Source organism: Hipposideros armiger, unplaced genomic scaffold (assembly GCF_001890085.2).
Source record: "Hipposideros armiger isolate ML-2016 unplaced genomic scaffold, ASM189008v1 scaffold_690, whole genome shotgun sequence".
In the NCBI taxonomy this organism is placed as follows: domain Eukaryota; kingdom Metazoa; phylum Chordata; class Mammalia; order Chiroptera; family Hipposideridae; genus Hipposideros; species Hipposideros armiger.
Genome location: NW_017732040.1, coordinates 291,142 through 317,367, shown reverse-complemented (window position 1 = coordinate 317,367; position 26,226 = coordinate 291,142). Strand labels below are relative to the sequence as shown.

At 44.4% G+C, this 26,226-nt stretch overlaps 1 protein-coding gene across 5 annotated transcripts in view; it reads left to right on the top strand.

Annotated features, from left to right (window-relative positions):
• Nucleotides 1-26,226, top strand: part of PLEKHA2 (pleckstrin homology domain containing A2) — a 70,855-nt gene that overhangs the window by 38,054 nt on the left and 6,575 nt on the right. For all 5 annotated transcript variants that reach the window (XM_019626833.1, XM_019626834.1, XM_019626835.1 and 2 more), the window contains 8 exons: nucleotides 1,243-1,299; nucleotides 7,804-7,852; nucleotides 9,355-9,452; nucleotides 14,537-14,677; nucleotides 15,230-15,376; nucleotides 15,685-15,753; nucleotides 16,131-16,201; nucleotides 19,778-19,841. In XM_019626833.1, coding sequence (XP_019482378.1) covers nucleotides 1,243-1,299; nucleotides 7,804-7,852; nucleotides 9,355-9,452; nucleotides 14,537-14,677; nucleotides 15,230-15,376; nucleotides 15,685-15,753; nucleotides 16,131-16,201; nucleotides 19,778-19,841 — 696 coding nt within the window. The remainder of the gene's footprint in view (nucleotides 1-1,242; nucleotides 1,300-7,803; nucleotides 7,853-9,354; nucleotides 9,453-14,536; nucleotides 14,678-15,229; nucleotides 15,377-15,684; nucleotides 15,754-16,130; nucleotides 16,202-19,777; nucleotides 19,842-26,226) is intronic.

Here is a 26,226-nt window from a genome sequence, read left to right as displayed (position 1 = left end):
CTCAAAGGCAGCTTTTGGACTCACAGCCTCATTTGCAAAAGTAAGGAGATGCCCTTTCTAGCTCTCTCACTCTAAAATCGTAAGGTTCTGAGAATCCTCCTAGCATGGTATTATTCCATCCATTTTCTTATGAATCGGACGTTTCACACATTGCATTTGCTTCAAATGATGTATGTTAATTTAGATAACTGGTCCTAGAATGACTCTTCCTTTCCATCTAAAATACTTCTTAAGGGCAGTCTCCCTGAATGACAGGTCATTTTACTCTTAACCCTTTAGGAGATTTACTAAATCCCCATTATCCGAGATTCACCTCTTTATTGCTTTGAGATGACCCCAGGTAATGGGGGCTCAAGGTTACTCTTTAAGCTTATGGAAATAGTTTAAGAGGCCACCAGGAGCTATGGACAGGTCCTCAGGTTCACAGGGAATGGATTTTCCAAGTAAGAAATTAGAAACTGCACAGCTGTGATTTCTTGCCATTTCTTTGGTACACTACCATCCCTGTGTCATTGCTTCATTTCTGACAATGGAGAAATTAGAAAGCCAAAGAGATTGTGCCAAGGTACATATGGCCACAGAAGGTGCCTGTGAGTTTCTTGCTGTTTTAATAGTACATTTACTTCATGTGTTATAGTATATGGACATGATTTCATTTGGTACTCATAACGGTCCTGTGAAATAGACTGACAAGCTGTATTTTTTATTTCTGTACTGTGTGAATCTGTACCCTATTGATTACGAAAAGAATTTGAGTTGGCATCAAATAGGGCCAACCCAACAAGGCAATCAGAGCAGTCAGGACAGAAAAAAGTAATAGCTAACACTTGTTGAGAGTCATCTGTGTTCCAGGGACTGTTCCAAGTGCTCTTAAATGTATTAACTCATCCTTACAACTGCCTTGTGAGGCCGGTACTGTTATCAGAAGGGAAAACTGAAGCTTAGAGGTTAAGGGACTTGTTCACAGTCAAATGGTGGAGCCCACACGTCTAACCACTGTACTAGGATTCCTCTATAATAAATAAGGCCACGGGTAACATTAATGCACACATATCATGGCAAGAATTACCACTGTTTTACAGGGGAGGAAAGTGAGCTAAAGAATGGGTAAGTGACTTGCTCAAGGTTGCAAAGCCAGTAAGTGGCATAAACAGGACTAGAATCATGGCCTCGTGTTTCTTAGTGCTCTTTCCACAGCCTCACATAGTATCCTTCTTAAAATGAAATACATATTTCTTTCAGAATCTGGCAATTGGGGCAGGAGCTGTCGGATCTTTGCAGCTGACCTACATCTCGAAGGTAATGTTGGCCTGGAGCTCTGGGAATTCATATTCTGTAAGTAGGTTTAGTATCTAAACAAGAGGAAGTGTCAAATCCTTTGGAGATATTGCATAGGCAGTAAAATGCTCCCTCTTCCTCACAGCTGCCTCTGGAAGTTCTCCTGCTGACCAGGAGTGGGTGGAGTGTGGTCAGCAGGCTTTCGGAGAGCAGGCCTGCAGCCTCTTACTCCCAGGACACACATCAATCAGAGATGCTCTGAGCCTCTAGCAAAGGAGGTATAGGTGGTGGGGGTAGGAGTGGGACATGACCTTTTTTGTAATTGGGACAAGGAAGAACACAAAAACAACAACCAAAAAACCCCAGTGACTGTAAAGAATTCTTCCAAAGGGTGTAATTAAACAGAAGCCGCTCAGAAAGAGTTGGGGCCGTACTGGAATTTTATCAATCACTTGGACAGAATTACTGCCGAGGGAAGGCTACGAATGTCCTGAGAAGATACTCAGATGTACCAGGAAACCATTCAGCAGCCAGATAACTGCTGGAGGCTCTGGCAGGCAGGCTGACAGACCACCCCCGGTCTAGTTTGTTCAGATGGGGTGAAAACAGCTCCTCTTTGGTGCTGAGACCTGGGGGTGAGGGCTGGGGATGGTGGATGATGCCCACACGTAGCTGCTGAATTTAGCTTTTTTTAGCAGCCCCTCCCTAGAGCAGGCTCCAGGGCTGACCCATGATGCAGCAGTGATAAAAAAGGCCAGGGAATTTAGAGCCTCCCCAGAAAGAGGAACTCTTTGTCCAGTTAGGAGAGCCAGGTGGCACTCAGCCAGCACTAAGGTTCCGGAAGTTCTGCTCTCCCCGTGCACTCCTCACTTTAGGCCTCTTGGGGACCTCTGCTTCTTTGTCCAGCTCCTCCATCCCTCTGGGTTGAGACAGGGTGGAGGGGACCCTACTCTGAGCAGCTCCTGGCTCCTTCCTTGTAACAAGCTTTGTGAGTCCTTGGGTTCAGGCCTCCATCTCAGCTGGTCAAGGGGCCACTGGAGGTGAAGGCAGCAGCAGAGGCTACCGGAGAGTCTGGCAGACACAGCTGGGTGCAGAGGCAGACATACAGGGCAGTGTCTGAGCTCATTAGAGAGAAGAGGGAAGGGCCTTTGAAAGCGCAGCTTTGTGCACGCCTTGTGGTTAAGAAATGTGACTGCCTCTGGGATCAGGTGGGCCAGAGGCCTAGGCCCTCCTCTCTCTTGTCCAGACTTGCTGTGAGCTCATTAGGTCATTTCTCCAGGAGATTCAGAGAAAGAGAATCAGGGGACCTACGGGGTGGGGTGGGAAGCAGAGAGCCTTGGTATTAATGAAACCCCAAACCCTCTTCTGTTTGAGAGGGTTTGGGAAGTTTTTTTTTTTTTTAATGGAGAAGAGTGACTACAATCTCCTGCTGAATCATGATTTATAATAAATGCAGCTCAGATGGGATTTTTAGAATTCTCAGCTTTGGAGGCAGCCTCTTTCAGAAAGGATGGACCTGCCTTTTAGCCTTTCATGGGAGAGGCAGGCCTGGATGGGCCTTTTGCAAAACCCACAGCTGCCATGGGTCAGGTTACACAGAGCTGAGGGCCTTTAACTCCTGCCTGACCCAATGCCAGAAAGTAGGGGTTTTCCCAGAAAAACATTTAGCTGCGGTACCAGTATCAAATTCAGCATTCCAGGTTATTTCTTGTTAACCCCTAGCTATTCCTGCCCAGAGTAAAGCATTTCACCACAGTGTCAGCCTGGCTTGTGGTGTTTGTGTGGCCACTGTTCTGAGGTGCTCTTCCATCACTCTTTCATGAGGGCTAGTGTTGGGAAGATGGGGTCCTTCAGAGAGGACAGAGATGAAAGTTCTTTGCTTGATGTCATCCAGGACATCAGTGGCCGCAGAACTAGTTCTTAGGCAAACTAGAAAAATAATTGATGTTGGCCTTTGACATCACCCACCTTCCCACTTTGCCCGATGGCCTTTCTCTTTTGTATAGCCAGCCCACCGCCCCACCCCCAGCTGTGTCCTTTTGTGTCAGAGCCTTACCCTCCTTAGCTCTAAGGAAGACCTTCCTGGAACAGTGCTGCCTGTCAACAAAAATTCCCCAAAGAATATTAGAAAATGGAGAGATTTCATTCACACGAACAGTTTGCAAACCAGGGAATGCAGCCTCTGGCAGAAACCAGAAGTGTACTGCCTTTTATAGAGAAAGTGCCCGCTCAGGTTCCCAATTATGTCCATTTTATGTAAATGAGGTATCCAAATTGGCGCAATTCTGGTTGGTGCAAATCAGGTAATCCTGATTCATCAGCATTACGCGCCTTGGTTGGTTGTTATGGAGCAGTTCTGATATGTTGGTTTAACTGTAAATGAGGATATAATTGTGTTTGATTGGATCATGAAGGTCTCAGTCCATTGGTTGAAAGACAAAACCTGGAACTCCCTTATAATGGTTGACTCAGAAGGTGTAATGGAGCAGGGCATAATTCAGGAAGCCAAGAGTTCAGTCTGAGGTTCCTCCTGGTGTACAGAGTACACGAGAAGCCCCTATCAGTAGATGGCCGCTAGGCTCTCATTATTTACAAAATTTGGGCCCTCAGTTAACCATCAGGAGTCTATCTCAGCAGATCATTTCGTCTCAGGGTTTACATCAAATGAATCTTTCATCTCAGGACCCAGATTTCTAACTTTTTGGGTGGGTCATGAATCATTTGGAGAGCCTGATGAAAAGTGCGGATTTATTTTCCAGGAAAAGTATGTAATGTGTGTACATGCCATGATTTTTCCTGTAATCTCAGGGCTCATTGAACCCCTGACTGGTCCAGAGACTCTGACTTAGAGCCCTTCTGATCATTGTTTATAGATAGCTGCTTCTTCCCCGGCTCTTGATGTCACCTTATCGGCAGGGTCACCCTGGACACTAGAGCAGAGCTGCACCAGAGCTCCGAGACCTTGTTCTGCTGCTGCTCTGCCAGAGGGGCCCCAGCTCCACTTCCGGCCAAGGGCAAGGCAGGGTGGGGCTGGCTAGCAGAGCCCTGCCACTGACGAGCTGGCTGCTCCTGTGGTCTGTGTTTGATCTGATAAGAGCAAGTTCCTGAGAGTCTGTCTGACTGTGGAGCGGCTTCTCTGCGTCACTCTCTGAGTGACCCGTATTCATCTCCCCCTCACATCCCTGACCTCCTCTCACTGCTTGCATAGTTCAGGATCCACTAGTCAACCACAGTTGTGCAGGTACTCAACTGTGGCCACCTTAGGGAGTGCAGATGGTTATGTTTGGCTGCCGTCACTAGGGTCAGCCTGTCAGCTGCACGTCTTCAGGACCTTCTGCTCCGTCACCACATCTGAAGGAAGCTGCACAGCCTGGCTTGATCACCCACATGTGGTAGGGCTGTGGGAAGAGGGGTTATACTTCCCAGGTGCCGAGGATTCTGCTTCTACGGTCACTGAGATGTCGGGGGCAGGCCAAAGCTACCTGTCCATAGTAACTGAGACCCCCGCCTGGGCCCTTCTCTCTGAGGGGCACAGCACAGTAGATGTGATTTCATTTTCCTCTTTTGCCATTCTGTGACTGTGGGAAGGGGACTAGTAATTTCACTCTGGCTTTGCTCATCAGGAAGCTGATCAGAGACACGGAGGGTCTTATCCTTGCTAACAGCCCATCAGGGCAGAACTAGGACTGATAACTTGTTAATTCAGCAAGGAGCTGCTTTGCCAAATAATCCTTCTGTGGTAGGCCATGAGGCGTCAGGCAAGTGATAGCTGCGCATGCGTGTAATTACCCTGACTGAAAGCTGGAGAACATATAAAAAACAAACAACGAAAAACCAGGTGATCTCTTTGAAAGCTTCTGCTCCCATAATAAGCACATGGGTAGCATTCTCGCAGTATAGGCTGGTAATAAGTTGTGGTCAGAATAGACTGTTTATCATCCAACCAGGGTGAAACGTGTCCACCAGTGGTGCTCTTTCTAGTCAATGGTAAATGTCAGGTTCTGGGAGAAAGTCTCCTAATAAGCCAGAGAAGGTCTCGCAGCACCAGCTTCTCGTTGCCATTCAAAAGCCAGAAGTAGAAGGGGAGCCCTGAGATAGGTGGGTTCTAAGGTTTGGGATGGCCAAGGCAGTTCTGTGATGGTCAGGGTTATACAGGAACTAAGGGCAGGACACGCAGGAGTTTATGGGCATGAAGACCTGTAGGAAAATGGCTGCTGAGGGACAGAGGAAGAAAATGAGTCATTGACAGATCAGAATGCAAACAGGATAAAGGTACACACTGTGGTTCAGATTGAATTCCAGGGTCGGGTCCCAGGAAAACAAGATAGCATGGGGGCCAGGACTGTGATGTCCAGGAGCTCCATCCAGCGCAAAGTTCTCGGGAGTGGGAAAGACATGCCTGAATTTGAGTAGTCGGTGTTTGAACTCAGGATATGTGGGTTCACCTTTGCTTAAATCTTCGTGTTATTCAGAACTATTTAAAGACTTTATTAGGCCCTATGCCCTCTACCTCATATCATGGTAAACATATAAAAAAATCTCACATTTCTCATTAAATGTAATTGTTTGGCTGTAAATATTTGAAAGGATTTTAATCATTTTACTTTTGGAATAATTTGGCTATGAGTAACTCATTGAATTTATGATTGGCTCTAATTTTTTGAAAGTGATCTTGCATACCCATGGATTCTTGTCAACTAAGAAAATCAAAGCCACTAATTATTTTGAATGTAATGAAATTTTTGTGAATGTTTAAATGGAACATTGATGAAGTTGACCTAGTGTGATGTCTTGTAGCATTTAATTAAACACTTTTTAGTGAGATTGATATAATGTTACACAGGCATTTAATTAAATATTTTTAATGTTGAGTATGCCATATTCATTTTGTATTTGGGACCAGGCATTTTTTTTCAGGTCTCATAACATTTTTTGTAGGCCCTTGAGAAGCTCACAAGGCTCTCAGCATTTTGATCATAGTGCCAAAGATGACACTGCTTGTATTGATAATGGAGAATGGGATTTTAAAGGAAATGAGGTATCAGAAGCAATAAATGGTCCTTCCTTTATTGAACAGCCTCTGTATAACAGGATGGGTTAAGTACCTCACCCGTGCTATTACATTTAATCCTCACGACAGCTCTATGAGAATATGATATTGTTATCCCTGTTTGGTGGAACAGGAAATGGGGGTCACACAACTGGGAGCCCTAGCCCTCTGGCAACAGAGCCCAGGCTGTACTGCCTGTCCTTCCTTTTCTAGGCCTCTACCTCAGTTCCCATCTTGAGTATTTGGGGCAGGATTAATTTGGGTTGTTGAAGAACCTAGGCAGGTCTATAGAAAGAACTTAGAGCCAAGAGTGAGAACCCAGACAGACTTGTGGGTCAGTCATTCTCAGACCCATAGCAACGGTGACCCAAGAAGAGACCTTAATTTTGACTCAAGAATTTTTCTTTAGCTCCTGGCTTCATGCTTTCTGTTAAAGCAAGAACCCTTCCTGGATCCCCTCCGTGAGAACAAGTAGGAGAATGCCTGTGGCTAGAAAGGGGATTGAGAGAATGATGTCCAGACAAGGATTATGACACTGTGAGAATGGTTCCTAGCCTAAGTCCCAGGGGAAGGTGACTGGCCCCTTAGAAATTCCAGGTACAGCGGTGGAGGTCTGCTCCCGGGAGGTTCAGCCTCCACCAAGGGCAGTCACCTAATCTTTGTGTGCATGTGATGAAATATGAGTTGCTTTCCTTTATCCGTTCCGTGTATTTGAACCAGAGTAAGGTCAGCTCACATAGGCATATACTCAGGAATGTACATGCCGGAGGTGAGATTGAACAAGCAAGATGAAATCAAACAAGAGGAGGGATAGAAATATTTCCACTTCCTTATGCCCTTTTCTTAAATACATAGTTATGCTCTCTGATTCCATCAGCCCCTCTTGGGACATGTGGGAAGTGCATGTTTTCATGGTTAAGCACTCAGGGTAGACATACAGGGAATTGATCAGTATGTCCAAATGCAGTGAATGATGTACTGCCTCATCTTCCTGTGAGCTCTAATTGGAATTGATGTATTTGTAGCAATACCACCTTCAATTTGGAGAACTGTTTAGAGATGGGGCTTGGTGGTTGAAAGAAGTAGAATCTTGCTAGTGGGAGTGGGGCCAGTACAGGTTTTGTGGTCCAAAGAGAATTTTATCAGGACTCAGTGGCTTTTAAAAATATTTTTGCAAGGGTAAAGATGAACACAGACATCAAGTTAGTGGTGATCTCTGAGGGATAAGGATGGGACTCTATCAGGGAGGGGCACACAAAGGACTTCTAAGAAATAGGGCTGATAATGTCCTATTTCTTAATCTGGATGGTGAGTACAGGATTTCCACTTAATTATTATTCTTTAAAGTGTTCACATATGTTTTATATATGCTTCTTTTTGTAAGAAAAGTTTCACAATGAAAACATTTGAAAAAAAATGCTTTATAGCACTATTAGACATATATTCATGTTTCTTTTAATTTTTATTTGATTTAGGTGAGCGTAGCTACCCCAAAGCAGAAACCAAAGACTCCATTTTGCTTTGGTAAGTACTGAGCCAGAGGATGGGTTTCTGAACACCCTACAGCAACTTCCTCTTTTGCATGGAGACAGTCCTGTGATCACACGTGACTTACACCCTGTGTGTATGAGTGACTGCAGTCACAGCAGTGTTCCTGGGTCTCAAGTGATACTGCTTTCCTTGGTCTCACCACAAAGATTATTAATAACATAAGGCAGAAGTACAGGGACCAGTGGTGTCCCAAATTTTTCTGACTTCATAGGGCGGAGTGCAAGAAATCAACTAGAAGTTTCTAGGAAAGGAACCCTTATCTCAGAGCTCAGTAGTGGTGTGCTCAGGAAAGGTGGAGACTTGGGGAAGTTGGGGGGATAATAGGAAAGAAGGAGTATTCTGTTGAGAGTCTCATTGTTGTCAAACGACTGACAGTGTTGGGGATGACACAGGAAGCAGAGGGACTCAGTGGATGCCTCAAGTCATCGAATCACCGATATTTAGTTGGCTCCCACTATGTTTTCAATACTGTACTGAGTGCTATGAGAAATGTTAACAAGTAGTTTTCTGTTGCATATCGAGGGTGATTCTGAGTGTAAGCTCATTAAGGCAGGTATACTCCTCTGCTTTGTCATTGCTGTATCCTCAGCATGTAGAGTGGTTCTGGCACATAGTAGGTGCTCAATAAATATTTGTTGAATGAGTGAATGGGCCAAAGAATTGTGTGTCTACCCCATGATTTTCTCCTCTTATACTTCAGATTAGGAGAATAAAATGGTCCCTTGAGCTATCCTCTCTCCCAACTTCAGGTTGGTTCATACTCTTTGGTGCTCTCATTCTCCCAGTCTTTTCAAATACTTGTATTGCTAAGCTCAAAGATGACACACTCAGATTTTGTGGTCAGCAGATCTATTTAAAAAAATAAATTATGAATCCAGTCGTAAACTGTTGATCTAATGGAGCGCTTAGAGGAAAGAACAGGTTGAAAATGAGGTTAGGGTCACAGATTTGATTATTTGATCTCAGGAAAGCTTTGTTCCATTTCCGAACCCAGGCCAGTGGTACCAGTGGAAACAAGGAACACTGGGGCCAAAATTATATATGTATCATCATGAATGTAAATCTATTAGCACCTCTAAAAAGCGGTTCAAGCGTGTGTCTTGTTGATGGCAGACTAGCTGTCTCATCACGGCACAACAGCATATTAAGGTTGTTGTTAATGTCAGGTGTCATTCTTGTGGCCAATGGAATAGTCCACACTTTTGAAGAGAGAGAGAGAGAGAGAGAGAGAGAGAGAGAGAGAGAGAGAGAGAGAGAGAGAGAGAAAGAGAGAGAGAAAGAAAGAGAAAGAAAGAGAGGGAGCAGTGTAGCCTGCTGCTTCCCAAATAGTCATACGTGTGACTTCACACGATGGGACAAGCCTTCATCTGCCTTGCGGGGGTCCTCCACCTCACTACTTCAGGCACCTTAGTTTTGTGGAGTCTTTTTGTGTTCTGACCTTGATTTTTCTCCCTTCTTACCCATGACTTTTGCAGTCATCAATGCCCTCTCTCAGAAGTATTTTCTTCAAGCCAATGACCAGAAAGATCTGAAGGACTGGGTTGAAGCCCTGAACCAAGCCAGCAAAATCACTGTACGTATGTTTCCTTCTCCTTTCTGGAGGGGGTCGGTGCCTTTTCCCGCCATGTGGCTTGTTTGGGTAGGGAGGGACTCCAATGGCAGCAGGGGCTTTCCCAGAAACTTGTTCCAGGCCCACTTCCCCTACCTCTTCTTACACTTAGGCTGACTCCCCACAAGTTGAACTGAGAGTTTGAGGTTGAATCAAATTCAAGGGGAAGTTTATGGAGTGTAGACTTTTGTGCTCCCTGGGACGGCTCCTGGGCAGTTGTGTTTTGGGTAATGCTGATTTAGAAGGTGGTGGAATTGGAAAGTGGACTTTGAGAAGAAGAGTAAAGGGAAAACATGAGGAGGGATGTCAGAACTTTGTCCTTGCTTGAGGGAATGCTCTTCTTACTTTAAGAGGTAGCTTGGGGGGTCAGTCCAGGCCACCTACCAACATGTCCTATGAAAGTGTTCCTTTTCAAAGCATCATGGAACTAGTTCACTGACTCTTCTATGAGTACTCTAATTTTCCTTGACTTGGTTGTTGAAGAACTTCTTTCGTCTTCCTTCAAAATACAGAAGAAGAAAGGGAGAAGAGTAAGAAAGAATAGAGGAAAAATTATGTTTTGGAAAAAACTAGACCTTTAACCAATAATCTAGACAGACGTGTGGTGTATTAACCATGGTTTGTATGCTGAAAAGTTTGTTTTTCTGTATCATACAGTCAGAAATGCTTACATTCTAGTGACTTCCAAAAATAATTATTATGTGCTTGGGCAAATCGTTCTCTAGATACCTCCGGGTTCCTGAGAATAAATGAATAGAAGAAATCTGTACACCTATCCAGCACTTAAGATGCTGGACCCAAGTAGAGTACAACTCAGTCATTGAAGTGGTTTTGCTTCTTAACTTGTTATTCTGATAAGCCTCGGTAAACCCCATAAAAAGAGAGCAAAAGGGTGGAAGGCTGGGAGGGAGGAAGATTGCTGCCAACTCACATGTGTCTGCTCACCCACATGCTTGTGTGCATGGCTCTAGAGTGCTGATTTTAGGAAAGGTTTTCTTTGTTCATGTTGGGGTCTTTTCACCCTTCTGTGTCTTCCACAATTTGGGGAGTTTCTTTCAATGTGTAGTATGTTTTTCTCAGTCAGTGTTCCCCCCTGGATTTCTTCCTCTGTTCCTGCCTGGTGAACTGGGCTACACAGGCAGTGGGGAACCTCTCTCCCTTTCTTTTGTGTCTTGAGCATAGAGTTGCTCTAATCCCCCCTGCCTCCTCTGGCCCCATGGAGCGGAAGTCACAGGCTATGGGAGTGGGAAGGAGCATGATGGTACCCAGAGGCGGGAAGTCCAAAGGCCGGGTATAATGTCAAAGCTTTCTTCAGGGTCTCTGCAACCTCCAGGATCCCCCCACTTTCCTTGTTCTGTTTATACATCTCTTCATCCCTCCTGCCAAAGGTCCCATGGGATAGCAGGAAAAGGAGGGGTAACTTTATTTCCTCCTAATCTTTTTGTGTCCTGGACGGGTTTACTCCTTTCTCCACTTCCGCATCATCTTATGTTGTGTGTCCTTCCTTAGGGAGGCTGGGATGAGGGGTAGATGTGGGGCTGGGACACCATACTGAAGGCGTACATATTTATTTTTGGGACACCCGATGTGCGGAGTGCCACCTTGGGCACATCGGGGGATACAGAGATGAAAGAGGGAACAGATAGTGTATTGAGCCAAACTTTCACACGTGCCATATGTTCATTCCTCTCATCACTCTTGTGAGATGGGTGCTTTCACTGCCATTTAGATGAGGAGAATGGAAATGAGGGTCTTGCACAAAGTGTAGGAGTTAATAAGTGGTAGAGCTGGGATTTAAACCCATGACCCCCTGGCTCCCGAGTCCTAGGAGTTTATAAAAGTATTAAAAACGAGCCATAGTGTTAAAATGTGTTAGCTTACACACCACTTTTACATCCACGGCTTTATTTTTGCCTCGTAAAAGCCTTACGTAGGAAGGACAAATGTTATTATCCCCATTTATAAATGAGGAACTAGAAATGCCTAGAGATCAAAGTGACTTGCCCAAGGTTGTGGAGCCAGGATGGGTCCAGTTTTTCTGCCCACAGATCACTGTTCATATTTATGCTAAGGTGATTGAATCCTTATGATTGAATAAAATGACTGACATATGGTTTTTAAAGAATAGGGCTCTCTCAGAGTATTAGTATTCCTGTATTCATTTTCTAGGGCTACTGTGACAAACTGGGTGGCTTACAACAGTAGAAATTTTATTCTCTCACAGTTCTGGAGGCCAGAAGTCTGAGATCAAGGTGCTAGCAGGGCTGCGTTCCCTGTGAAGGCTGTAGGGGAGAATCCTTCTTGCCTCTTCCAGCTTCTGGTGGCTCCCCGCAGTTCTTGGCATTCCCTGGCTTGTAGCGACATCATTCCATCTCTACCTCCATCATTGTATGACCTATGTGTCTGTGTGACCTCTCTTCTTCTGATAAGGACATCAGTCAAGAACTTAGGGCCCACCTTAAACCAGGATAACCTTATCTTAATTTCGTTCCATCTGCAAAGACCCTATTTCTAAATAAGGTCACATTCTAAAGTTATAGGTGGACAATTTTGGGGGACGTTATTCAACTCACTACATTTGTCAAAAGGGTTGAAAATTGAGCTGTACAAGTGAAGCACAGCTCCCCCCCACCCCCACTCACATACCCCCACATTGGATTATCCCTGATAGCAGTAGAGCCATGCCTGGTGAGAAGGAAGATAAATATTTGCAAGTTTCATTTCGCATTGCAAATGATATCCATGTGGATCTCAGCATTAGAGAATATGCCACAGTGGATGGAAGAGGGCACACCTTTAATTAGGCCTTTGGGATATGGACAAACCAAAAGGATGACCTTGTTTTCAAGGTTATAGTTCTTGTTGAGTTGGTTCTCCACAGGCTGATTCAAAGTCTCAGGAAGCAGAAATGGTTTTGGAAAGGCTCTGGGGTGGCTGGTCAGAAGCAGCCCCACGATAACAGTGGCCTGAACCATAACAACCAGCCGTTCTCTGGGTGGATGACAAGATTTGGAGAGGCAGCACAACAGCCAAGCTTCTGTGAGGCTTTTTTTTGGTCCCTGCAAACTCAAAGGCAATGTCTCTACTTCTTTGCTGGGTTTTATGAATTCATTTGGGTCATTCGGGAAGAATTTCTGCTGTTCCATGGTGATTATTATCATTGAACACCCCAGCAACAATCAAAATCCCCTAAGAATTCTATCACACAATAGCAAAACTCACAGGAAATTAGAAAGGGTGGTAGGGAAGGTAGGTGTATTTATCACTGGAGAGTCAGGCAGTCCTTGGGCAGAGTACTTCATTTTAATGAGCTTTTGTTTACTTCAGCTATGAAATGGAGAAAATAATGCTTACTTGATGAGATTGCTTGAGATGAGGGATAATGCAATAAAGAGTTTAGCTCATTGCTGGGCACTGAATGGAGGTCCAAAGCAATGGCGACAGCTGTTCTCTCAGACAGCCAGAAGGCAAAGACAAAGTAGATTTCTGGCCTAGTCTGGAGAGGTGGTGGGCAGAGGTCACCCTTGTCTATGTAAACTGAGAATGCAGGCCAGAAAGCGGGGTCTTATCTTCTTTCTGGGGCCCCAGTGTAAACTCAGTGGTCTTACTCCTTTGAATAGATACCAGATGGAGTGGTCCTTGGTCCCCCTGAGCTGTGAACTCTTGAAAGATCTAAATTCTTAGGTCTTTCTGACTCCCAAGGCTGTAGAGGAAACGGAAGAGGATGTTAGCTTTTCTCATGCGGTCTGCAGTTACTTTCCCGGCAGATCCACACAGGGCTCTGAGTTCTTGTTAATGAGAGGCCTTGTGATGCTGTAGACACCGCACCAGCTGGGAGACAGGGTCCCGTCTCTGTTTGGTTATTAGTCATGGCCTTGGTTTGGGAGGAATGGTAGGGATGGTGACACACTGAAAAATGTATCCCCCATCTAAAGAAGGAATTGCTGCTTAGCTGGATATCTGCATTTTATGTGAAATATCCCAAATTTTAAATGTAGATTGAAAAACACACTGCATAGGACAGACAAAACACGGTTTTGGCAACATCTGCCTTTGGGCGACTAGTTTGCAACTGGTGGCCTGTGGTCTCAAACTAGCCATAAAAATTCTGTGATTATTTGATCAGCCATGGTGCTGTAACTCTGTAAAGGAAAGGAGCAAGGATAACTCACTTTTCTGAAAGGGCTATGTTTGTAAATGTTCGTACCATTTGTGAAATGTTATTCAAATCATTTGCAATGCTTTTATGTTTTTATTAGTGTTTCTAAAGTTTTTAGATGTATATACTCTATCATTTGATAATCAACCACAACAACTCTACGACAGAAATGGTATTCCACTTTTCATTTTACACGAGACAGTTTAGTCCCAAAGAGGTTCAATGATTTGCCAGAGGTCACTCGGTTAGTTAGTGACTGGTTGGAAGTAATAACCCAGGCCTTGGGCTCCAAAGCTCATGTTCCCTAGCCACATGTATGTTACCTGTCTCCCTGCCTAGCAAGCTTTCTTCTGGCTTCACATTCCGGGTTCCTTTTCATTCTCCAGGTTACTGTTTGCACATCTCCTCTGGAGACCTCTGCTAACCACTCCATTTTAAGCTGTTCCCCTGCTGCTGTCTAGCTCAGCTCCTGTTTATTTTCTTCATGGCACTTATCATAGTTTGTAATTATTCTGATTGTTCAGTTATGCAGTTTTTGTCAGTCTCCCCTACTAACATGTATGTGCCATGAGGTCAGAACATGTGTCTAAATTTGCTGTTTTATCTTTGGTCTCTCGCCAGGGAAGGGCTGGCTCACAGTAGGTGCTCAATACATTCGTTGAATGTGTGTGTGTGTGTGTGTGTGTGTGTGTGTGTGTGTGTGTGTGTGTGTGTGCCTGGCAGAGTGCCTCATATTCAGATACGGATCGAATGAAAGTTTGGGAAGAAGAGGGGCATCCTCCAGTAATTTAGTGCATTAGCTTTCCTCACTGTTGCCCATCTTGCTTTGGCTCCCTGCTTTTCCTAAGCTCCTGCTCCCTGTTGACCACAATGCCATCATTCTTCCCAGGTACCCAAAATTGGAAGCCTCCCGCTGACAACCGAAGTTCTCAAAAGCATAGCAGTTCCTCCAGCCCTAGAGAAGAAGCCACAGGTGGCCTATAAGACAGAGATCATCGGAGGGGTGGTGGTACACACACCTATCAACCAGGTGCTGGGGCCTGGGGCTGCCAGGGGTTTGTGGGCGTATGTGGTGTCCAGTGATATGCACAGAGGACTGTGCTGAGAATGGTGGTTGGCAGTGGGGGCGCCAGTATGGACTGGGTGGGCAGGAACATACAGGGCCGGGTGGGTGTAAATGATGGCAGTACAGAGATTGAGGCCATCGCATCGTGAAGCTGCGTGGCCAGCGTGGGTCAGCCCCATACACAGCAGCCTGGTGCATGTAAAGCCCATGAGGAGTGGGGCTGATGAAGGTGTGTGAGGCTGGAAACAGGCCCATGGTTCTTCCTCTTCCGGTTTGCCTTCTCTGTCCTTCCCTGTCTCCTGGGTCTGCCCAACCTCCCTGAGCCTTATTCTGTAAAAGCGCCCAGTACAGTGCCTGATGGGAGCAAAGTAAGTGTTTATTTTCTCGTTTAGTTTTTTGACTGCCATAGTGGGCAGAGGCAAGAGATGATTCGGCAAGAGGGAGCTGGCTTAGGTGGGGGTATGGCTGCATAAGGGCTGACGGGGCCGTGCTAATCCTGACACTGTTTCCTTGTAGAATGGTGGGGATGGGCAGGAAGGGAGTGAGCCAGGGTCCCACGCCATCCTCCGAAGGTCTCAGAGTTACATCCCCACGACAGGCTGCCGTGTTCCCACTGCACCCCCCCTCATTAAGAGCGGCTACTGTGTGAAGCAAGGGAACGTGGTGAGTGTCAGCACTGGGGCTGGAGTGGGTTCTGGTGACTCCTTGGAGCTGATGGGAGTGGGTATAGCAGAGGCTGAAAGGAGGAGCTGCAGTCCTCCACCCTAACCACTGCCCCAACTGGGAGAGGCTTGGGACCAAACATTCGCCCCTGTAGGTCAGAGACAGTGCCCCTGAGAAGAACTTTCTGCCCCCCACTGAAAGTGGGAACCTGGCTTTCATGGGGCTGGGTCCCTGGGAGCTTAGAACTAGAACACCCTTTGTATGCTGGGACCTCTTCCTAATGTCCTGTTCTTACCATTTTATTTCAGCGGAAAAGTTGGAAGCGTCGCTTCTTTGCACTCGATGACTTTACCATCTGCTACTTCAAGTGTGAGCAGGTTCGTAGTGGCCCTAGGGTCCTTCCGAGCGGTCAGGGGAAGGACGAGGCCCAGGAATAACACGCACGTGTGTGTGCGTAAGTAGAGATGTGGGCACACACACGGACTTCAGAGGTGTTTCTGTCCACCCTGTGTGCGCATCAGTGATGTTAAAGTGGCCTGAACTTCCTCTCCTATGCAGCGAGCTGTGCTGTGGTCAGAGCCACAGAGCATCTTCTTAGATTTTTTCCCTCTCTTGATTATTTTGAGACCTTGCCTTATTTGCAACTTGATTTTAGCTGACCATCTCTGATAAGAGAGGCGCATTGGTCAGCTTGCCTGGGTCATGGTGTTTTGTGGACAGCCTCATTTACATATCTTTTCTTTTTTGCCCCCAGGACCGAGAACCACTGCGCACGATATTTCTCAAGGATGTTCTCAAGACCCATGAGTGTCTGGTCAAGTCGGGGTAATTGTCTCTACTTACTCTTGTTTTGATCAGAACCCCCATTTGACTTCTGAAATCTTCATTTACTACCCTTCTGAGGCCCTGCTCAAGAGTCATCTACCAAGAGTAAGGGCAGGGGCCTGAGGGCTTATGGTTGACTCCCACATCCTAGCTGACCAGGCGTGGGATCACACTGGGCAAATGTACCTCTTCCCCTTCCCTTTCTCTCGCTCCTGAGGAGATGATCCTATAATTTGCTGATAGAGAAAAAGAAAGACTATAGGAACAAAGAAGAGAGCGGTGCTGAGATGCTTCTTAGGTGTTAGAGTTAGATGCTCATTCCACAGGAGAACTGGAGCTCAGAGAGGGGACTGTGCCCTATGTCACTCACTTTTTAGCACTTCTGGTCAGATCACTGCTTATGCCAAGTGCTTCTTCCCCAAATTTCTTATACCTTTTCTCTTTTCTCTCATTTGACAAATCCCTGATGTCTGCTTAAAACAAGGGTGATTTCACAGCAATGGGAGGAAGAGGAAGTAGTTTTGATGTGTTCCTGTTTCCACTAGGAAATGGTTACCTTTCAAGTGCATAGTGCATAGGATTAGTTTGGGACCTGGGACTCCTAGGACAGGGCTGTCCCATATCCAACACCAAATATAGAGGCCCCTAGAACTAAGCTTTAGAACCCAAAGACATCTGGACATCTAGAAATCTTTGTTTGGCTCTTAATTTGCAGTCTTTAAAGACTGTATGTTTGTCTGTCCATCCCATGGATTGTGCATGCAAAGCCAGCATCATCAGGGAAGCTGTTAGCCGAGACTGTTCTCAAATGAAGGCATGGAACGGTCTTGCATGAAAACAAAGTGCTGTATGACCCAACGAAGCAGGGACTGAAGCGCTATATGGAATCTTACAAATGGCAGTTGCAGAGTACAGAAGATGAGGGAAGTTCCCACTGACAGTTTATAATTCATGAAAGTGGCTATAGATGGAAATTCCAGAAGTGTGGCTCCAGAGGTTGATAGTGAGAGGAGGAAAGACTGGGCATGACTGAATCCTTGGAGATGGTTCCTGATCCTAGGGGGCCTGTACAGATAGACATAGAGCCACATGGGCATGTTGGGGCAACTTAGAAAACCCAGAGGGGTTTCAATCCTATGAGTGCTCTGCACTTTGCCTAAATCTCTGACTGCCAGAGTCAGACTGAACTCTGAGTAAAAGAATGAAGGGCGTTGAAGATCACCGGGGAAGGAAGTCCCAAAGCCTCTGTAGGTTTCAAGCCTGTGTGACTGGGGGGCCTCTTTAAAACCCAGTCAAGGGAGTTGAGGACACCTGGGTCGTCAACCAACATTTGTTGAATTGAACTGAATTGAATTGAATTGAATTGAATTGAATTGAATTGAATTGAATTGAATTGAATTGAAGGCAACATGTAGCCTGAGAAGTAGATGTGAAAAGGGTGGGGATTTCCTCCCTGCTTTGCTTTTACCTCCTCGGTAGTTGATTACATGATTGTACTCTATGTGCATGAATAGTTTAAAATGTTAACACATTTTAGCCAGAAAGCAGAGCCACCTCTACTCAGAAAGTAATAATAATAGTGAAATGTGTTTCAAGTGACCACTGTGGGCATACCTCAGAGGTATTGTGGGTTTGATTCCAGACCACTGTAATAAACGGGTATCACAATAAAGTGGGTCACAATCTTTTTGCTGATGGAAGGCCTTGCCTTCAATTTGTAAAAAACACAACATCTGTGAAGCAAAGCACAATCAAACAAGGTATGCCTGTATATGACATGCATTGTACCAAATGCGTTATATACCTTATAATTGATGTTTGCGGTGACTAGCCTGATAAAGGAGGTCTTCTCATCTCCATTTTACAGTTGGGGTACAGTCGTTCACAAAGTTAAAAAATATTCCTAAAATACCTTTTCCCTAAGTGAAGTCAGGATTTGGCTCCAGGTTCATCGGACCCCATCTTGTTGTCCCCTCCCATGTGGCTCTTTAGTCCCATGCCCCTTTCTCTGTGCCCATGTCACTGGCCAGACAGCTGCCCTTTCCTTCCAAGTCCTCATTCATGAAGCCAGTTCTCTGCCTGTGATCAGTTCTGTTTTGGAATTGTTCTAACTGTTGGCTTATAGCACACCTGATTGTATAGTTTTGCCTTTTCATGTTCTTTTATTGGGAAGAAATTAGATCTTTTATCTCCCACTGTGGCTGGATACACATACATTTAACACTAAATAATTCCAGCTGATTTGATTGAGGTTTGTCACGAGGTGTCAGCTACTTCTCGCCTTCTTCTTTGCAGAAGCCAGGATCCCTCTTCCCAAACTCACACCCAATTTGAAGCATCTTAAAGTTGTCTTCTCTCGTCTTCATTTTCTCCTCTTTGGTGTCCAGTCCTCTGAGCCCAATATAATGAAGAACAGAGCAGGAATTTAATGAAGCTGATGAGGTTGTTGCTTGGGTGGAGGAAGGGTTTGGAAATGAGAGCGTTGGTTCCCTTAGGAGAGGTAAACAGTAGTGGAGTAATTAAAAGCATAGGCTCTGGAGTCAAACCTGGGTTCCAGTCCTGACTTGGCCATTTACTAACTCTGGTATCATAGACAAGTCATGTAACCTTTCTGAGCCTGGGTTTCCTCATCCATAAAGTGGGGAGTGTTAAGTGCCTCATTAGATTGTTGTTAAGATTGGATGAAATAATGCACAAAAATGTATGCAAAGACTAGATTGATGGTTCCCAGAAGTGGGGGATGGGAGTGGGTGAAATGAGTAACAGGAGGTCAAAAGGTACAAACATCCAGTTATAAAATATATAAGTCTTGGGGATGTAATGTGTAGCATGTGGTTACTCTAGTTAACCATACTGTATTTTATGTTTGAAAGTTGCTAAAAGGGTAGATCTTAAAAGCTCTCACCACAAGAACAAAAATTTGTAATTATGTATGGTGATGGAGGTTAACTAGACTTATTGTGGGGATCATTTTGCAATACATACACATATCGAATCATTATGTTGCATACCCGAAACTAATATAATGTTATGTGTCAGTTACCTCTTTCTCTCTCTCTCTCTCTCTCTCTATATATATATATACACATACATATATATATATACATATATACATATATATATATATATATATATGTATATAAAACACCAATAAAAATTTTATCAACTGGATCCTAAAAAAGAAAGCACTCAAAATAGTGCTTTGCACAAAGCACATCATACATCTTAGCCACTTAAAAAAAACCCCAAAAAACCACAACCGTAAGGGTGTGGTGGATATTAGGAGGTTTCAGAGGAAAAGGAGGTTTATCTTATTAGAACTGGTGGTGGTGTGTGTGTATGTGTGTGTGTGTGGGGGGGCTCCTTGGGAATGGAGAAACTTCCTGAGACCCTGTAGAAAGTGAAGCTAGAGGGAAGCCCTGTAATGGGGTTTGAGGCAGGGGCTGAGGGAGGAGTGGCCTGGGAGCCCCCTTTCTATGGTAGAGGGTACTTACTGGTGCCTTGACTTAGGACAAATCAAGGCCTCTATATGTGCACCGGCCTGCCTGGTAACCTACTTTCTCTTTCTCTGTCTAGTGATCTCTTAATGAGAGACAACCTGTTTGAAATAATAACAAGCTCCAGGACCTTCTACATACAGGTAAAAAGCTCACTCTGAGAAGACTTGGACGTTCCCTTTCTGTGAATAGTGTACTCAAAGGCCTTGCCCTTTCCTGTGCTTTCTCTTTTATTTTGTTTGAAGTTTCTAGTTGGTAAATTTAGCCCCTGAAAGTCAGCCTGAGTCCCGTTTTATTCTAAACAGGATGTTTGCCAAAAGCTTCCCAACCATAAAATAATAAGAGCAGGTTGAGCCGCTGTACTGGGGAATGTGAGTGTGTACCAGCTGCTCTCAGCTACTGGGCGCCAGCTAAGCAGAGAAAAGGAGAACTGGTCAGTGGTTTCACTTCTTCTTTGGAGGGTATTTATAAGCTCCGCCCGTGTGTGGTCATCACTGTGTGCGGAAGGACAAAAGCACAGAGGCCCCTGTGCAGGCACCAGGTGCAAAGCCCAGCTGCACAGAGAAAGCCATTGTTTGGGCTCTGACCGTTCAGCTATCAGAAGCTTCTCCCTTCCACCCACTGCTTTGGAGTTCTTCCAACTCCTAAAATCGTAGGAGCTAGAAAGTCAGATTTCCAGCAGGGCCTAGACTTTCAGGGCCAAGTGCCTACCCCAGCCCGCCTGGAAATCCACAGAGTGTGCCTTGATTCATGCAGCATTGTGATAATGCTGACTTTCTAGCATTAAGACTGTCATGTAGTGTGTTGGCTTAAATGGGAGGCCCCTCAATCAAAGCCTTTCAGGGTTCCCAGCGCCCTTTCCTCTTTGCTTCAAGTGTCACTCTTTCTTCCACAAGGGTTGCCCCCTCTCCCCCATTTGTTGGGCAGCGGCTCCAGTCATCCTGACTCTCTCTGAGCTGGTCCCCCTGTCTGAGTCCAGCAGACAAGCTGGCAGCTTGAGCCATATGTGGGTTTCATGCATCCAGACAAGCACTTGTCCTGGAAGAGATGATGTAGGGGAGCTGCAGAAAGAGTTGCTGGGGATGGTAGAGCTGGCTCCATTGCCATTCAGGGACAGAGTTTACATAGTAGGTGCAACAGAAGCATGTCTAGCTCTGGCATTTAACAGACACTTGTAGAGTATCCTCAGAGTGCCGGGCATTTTGCCTCATGCTGCGGACGCTACTTTAAACAGAACAGATTCTGAACTGGAGAGAGAGATAGTCAAGTAAATAGGCAATTTAAACAGTGTGATAGGGTCGGGGAGGGAGTGTTGGATAGATGAACACAGGGGAGTTTTTAGGGCAGTGAAACTACTCTGTATGATACTGTAATGGTAGATGCATGAAATAGAACTTTATAGCACAAAGGGTAAACCTTAAAATATGCAAATTTTTAAAAAGCATTTAGGAGGTCAGGTAATCCCAGCATGGAGTGCAGAATCCCCAAAAGAAGCTAAATGGGTTACTAGTGTGAAACTTCCTCTCTGATGGGGATAACGGAATAAAAAACAAAAACAGTGTGATGAATGCTAATGAGTGCTACCATTAGAGTGAGTAATGGTTGCCATGGGAATTCAAAAGAAGGACACCTTCCTCCTCCCCATTTCAGGGAGTTAGGGGAGGTTTCCTGAGGGAAAACATATCTAAGCTGAGTCAGTTGGGGGAAGAGTGGCCCAGGCAGAGGGAAAAGCACATGTTTCAAAAAGCCTGGAGATAAAAGGAACACAGAGCATACTGGAGGCTGGAAAGCAGATACACAGGGCCTGTGGCCTTGTGTGCCTTGTTAAAGAACTTGTCTTTTATCCTGAGGGTTAGGGCCCTTATGAGGTTAAACCAGGGGAGTGACCCAATCAGCTCTGTCTTCTAGAAACTATCGCTTGAGCAAGCTATCTGACTTTCAGAGCCTTGTTTTCCTCATCTGTAAAGTGGAGATGATAGCCCTGAACACCAACCCCTGTGATGGTATGCTGGCTATGAATTGCCTGGTCGGGCACAATGTAGGGAACAGATGAGAAAAGTGGGGAAGATAGGAGCTGGGGAGACCAGTTCGAAGGCTGTTGTAATTTAGGTGAGGGATGAAATGAAGCTTGAACTAGGATGGATGGACAAAAGTGGAAAATGTAAAAGCTATTAAAGAGTTCTTTCCAGGACTTGATTGTTGGTTGGATGTGGGGTGAAGGGGGAGAGGAGAGGCAAGCATACTGCCTGGATGTTTGGCCTGGGCCTCAGGATGGCTGATGGCAGCAATCACTGTGATAGGAGCATGGGGGGTGGTGGTGGGGGTGGAAGGGTTGTAGAGAGCAGAGACAAGCTTAGCAGAGGTGGTTCTGACTTGACTGTGTCTGTGGAACATCCAAGGCGACAAGTTATGAAGGCCCTTAGATAGACAGTGCCTAACACATTGGTGGTACTAGATATTTGTCAAGTGAACGATTAAACTGGGTAAGAGTTCAGGACAGAGCTTTGGACTGGACAGAGCTTTGGGCTGGAAGATTTCGGAAACAGGAACCCCAACAACAACAGAAAAGTTCAAAAGGTACTCCATCATCTGCATGAGTGTATGCACATTTACCAGAAGTTTCTCAGCACTTCTATCCTCCTTTGCCTTCTGCTCCCACAATTCTGGGATAAAAGAACACTAGCATTACCCTGAATAAATAAATGAGCGAATGGACAAATCCGTTTATCCCACCTAACTCAAAGAGATTAGGTAGTTAGACGAGACGAGAGATTAAAATTATTAAAAGTATGTATTAATTCATTTTAAAAGAGCAACTATAAACTCACATGTTAACACAAGTAACATTTTATGAAAAAGAAGTATATTTCTAAAATAAAAAAAGTAACAAGAGTAACATTGTTTTTGCAAATCTCTTTAATGGCTGGCTTAATAGAAGACAGCAGGATTCTCATATCTGCCTCTGCATTCTATCTGGGGCCATATGTTGTTTTGATTGAACAATATGAAGAAAATCTGGCCCCGCACAGATATGTATTTGGAAAAAAGGGGAATATTTTAATAGCTTTTTCAGATAATTGTGGATGTTCTTTGATTCTATACCAAAACTTGGCAAATGGTAGTTCCTTCCTGTTTGGGTGCAATGTGGAATCAAGCCAATATCAATACACTTTCATACTCTTACATTAAAATCCATTGGTCAAATTATATAATTATATGATTTTGTAACTGCATGCCTTGGTTATTTGGAAAATCGTGCTCTCCCTGAGGTATGCAGCTCTTTCAAATGTTGACCCATTTTATTATATAATATCAAAACAATTACATTTGTTATATCACCACCAGTATCAACAAAGTCTTTAAGCATGGAAAGCTATCAGGCTCATGGAGGTAGATATAAGTTTTCTGAAATTCTAATTTTTGCTTTGAAAGCTCAAAATTCATCATTTGCAAGAAAATACTTTCATGATCTTCCTGACGTAACAGGCTTATTCCATTCAGTTTTGAGAAAGAGTTCGCCATATACCTAAGACTGAGTAAGTTTGATTGACAGTTTGTCTGTCAGCCATTTGTTCCAAGTGAAATTATGTTTCATGCAATGAGTGAAAGTGACTACTCATACAGTTTGGTGCCAGCTGTTTTACCCACCATGGTAAAGAGGCATTCTGATCTGCTCCCTAAGGTTTTATGCTCAGTAAATATGCCTCAAAGAACTGTATATCCTTGGTATCTAGGAAAGCTGGACCAGAGAGCAGGGAGATCTAGGCAGAGAAAATAAACTCCTTGGACAAGAGAAAGATGTGGGTAGCCGATGGGGTTGGATTTCAGCTACTTAGGTGTTGGTCATTTACCTTCTGTCACATTTACCTTCTGTGTCACAGTTATGTATAATTTGTCCCCTGTGAGCTCTCACACTGTAGTAGTCTTTTCTGCCAATACGAAGCTACTATTTATTGGCCACTTCGATATCCCAGGAACAGTGCTAAGCAATTTACAGGCAGCATATTACTTAATTCTCAGCCGTCTCTGAGGTCATCTCCATTTTACAGATGAGGAGGAAATGGAGTGTTTGAAGGTAAATTATTTGTTTGAGATCATAAATCTGGTGCGTTATGTGACTGAAAGACACCAGGTGCTAGAGCGAGACCTACTCACTTGTGTTGTTTACAAGCAGCCTGGTGCAAAACCCAAGATGTAGAGGGGAGTCTGACTGAATCGGAGATGACCAACTTGGGGTAACTGGGTGTCTTGACAGATGGATCATGGTGACAAAAATCCAGAACCTGGCAATAATCAGGTATTTAAGCTTGTGATGTCAGCAAGCTCATCAACAGGTAGATGGTTCTGTTATGGGCAAGCATTCAAAATGAGATTTCAGTCTTTGGACTATAAGGCAAGTGAGGTTCACCATTTCACCATTTCCCAGTCATAGAAGGTGAGGGGTATTAGGTAGCTTATCATGAGGAGGATTAATTATTCAAAATAAGAAATATAGTACAGACTAATTTTGGTAATTTGTCATAAGTCCAGTTGTCAGCATTGGGGAGCTATATCAGGATGGAAGTAGTAATAAGAGGGCTCACACATTAATTGCAGTGTTGGGTTAGAACTCTTTGGTTACTTACTGCTTTACTTTAGACTACAAGGTGAATGACATCACCTAGAACTATGTAATGTATAATGTTTGCAATCATACATATTTGGCAGGGCTTTGTCTAAAGATGGGAGGGTTCTTGGGGAGAGGGCAGGGGTTATTAGCCATTGGGAAGGGAGGGCAGAGGTTGGGAACAGAAGAAGGAGCTGCCCAAAAATTTTAGACAGCTGCAGTGGAAGCCCTTTATTGATGACCCCTAGAATTCCCTTGCTTCAAACCATTGCATCTGTTATGATGCTGGGCTCATAGTTGATATTCATTAAAAGCTCATTGAACTGCAATACAACCACAGACTGGAGTGACTCATTTTAATACCCGTTGTTCCCCTCATCTCAAAAACTGCCCTCAAGGGGCCAGCCGAGTGGCGCGATGGTTAAGAACTGGCTTGGGACGCCAGAGAGCCCCGGTTCAGATCCCACATATGAGGGCCAGTGACACTGCCCTCCACAGCTAAGATGCTGAACAACAGCTCAACCTGGAGCTGGGCTGCCGTGAGTCGCCGGCGACGGCGTAGCCTGCAGCCCCTGTGGCGGTGGGTGGCCATGGGCTACCGTGTGTAGCCAGCAGCCAGTGTGAGCGGCCAGCAGCCGCAGTGAGTGGCCGTCCAGAAGCCGGCGACTGATCTGCCTCTCCCGGGAAGAGCGCAATGATGGTGCCAACTTGGGCCAGTGAAGCAACGTCCTCCACAACTAGACTGAAGAACAAAATGACAGCAACTTGTCTGTTCCACTTCCCCCCAATTCCCCAGCGCTGTTCCCATACCCCCCAATTCCCCAATAAAAATCTTTAAAAAAAAAAAACAAAAAACTGCCCTCAAGGATAGAACCCCTACTTTTGCTTTTGAACCAAGTGCCAGAAACAAATGTACACTTTTAAGCACAATGGGAAAAGATGAAGTTATGAGCTTGGCACTTCCCTTTATGTTCTACTCAGTTTTAAGCATTTTAAAATCTCTTAGTGATTCACTGTGGGGTGAGTTGACTTCAGCTCTGTTCCCCTCGCCTCCCCCGGGTTCATGAAGCTACTTTTGTGATGTGGTTTTAAGAAATTTTGAATTTTTGATGAAGGCTAAGTATAGGCTTTCCATAAAAAATAGATATACATATACACCATAATTGTTGCATACAATCTTTGAGGTTTCACTGAATTTTTGTTGTCAGTGGATCCCATTCTTAAAACTACTAATAGAAATTATAATTGTAATCTCAATAAAGTAATATTGTGTTTCTTCTCATGTGTGATCAGTTACAATATATGTTATTTTCTATTTAAATAATATTTTAAAATAACACTTGTTAGTTAGACATTATTTTAATGTTTACTAATGTTCATTATTATTATCCTCACAGCTAGGTTAATTACCTAGGCTACTGACAGAAAAATGTCCTTAAATGGAATTACAGAATTAGGGAAGAAATATAATTAGAGAATAATTTCCATCTCTACTAATTACTAAATATTTTAAGAAAGAGATTTAATTATTTTGCTTACATTAGCAAATATTTTAAAAAATTGTAATACATAGTTCTTGCAAGGGTGTGCATGTAAAAAAATAATGTATTGTTGTAAATGAAATTTTCATATATTGTTGGCCTGAAATTTATCTTGCCAAATGTACCGTAAGGAATGCATACTCTTTAATCTAGTGATTTCCCTAGGAGTTGAAGAATCCTAAGTATGAGAAAAGCTTTAGGGACAAAGATGTGAAAAGCAGCATTATTTATCTTAGAGGAGAATTGGAAATGACCTAAACGTATTTTAGAGGATTTTGATTCTTGTTATATCGTAATTCCTAGCTTTTTGTGAGTCAGTGATTCCTTGCTAAATGGAGGCTGGAGTGAAGACATCTAGGCTAGTTGTGTGATAGTTTTTAG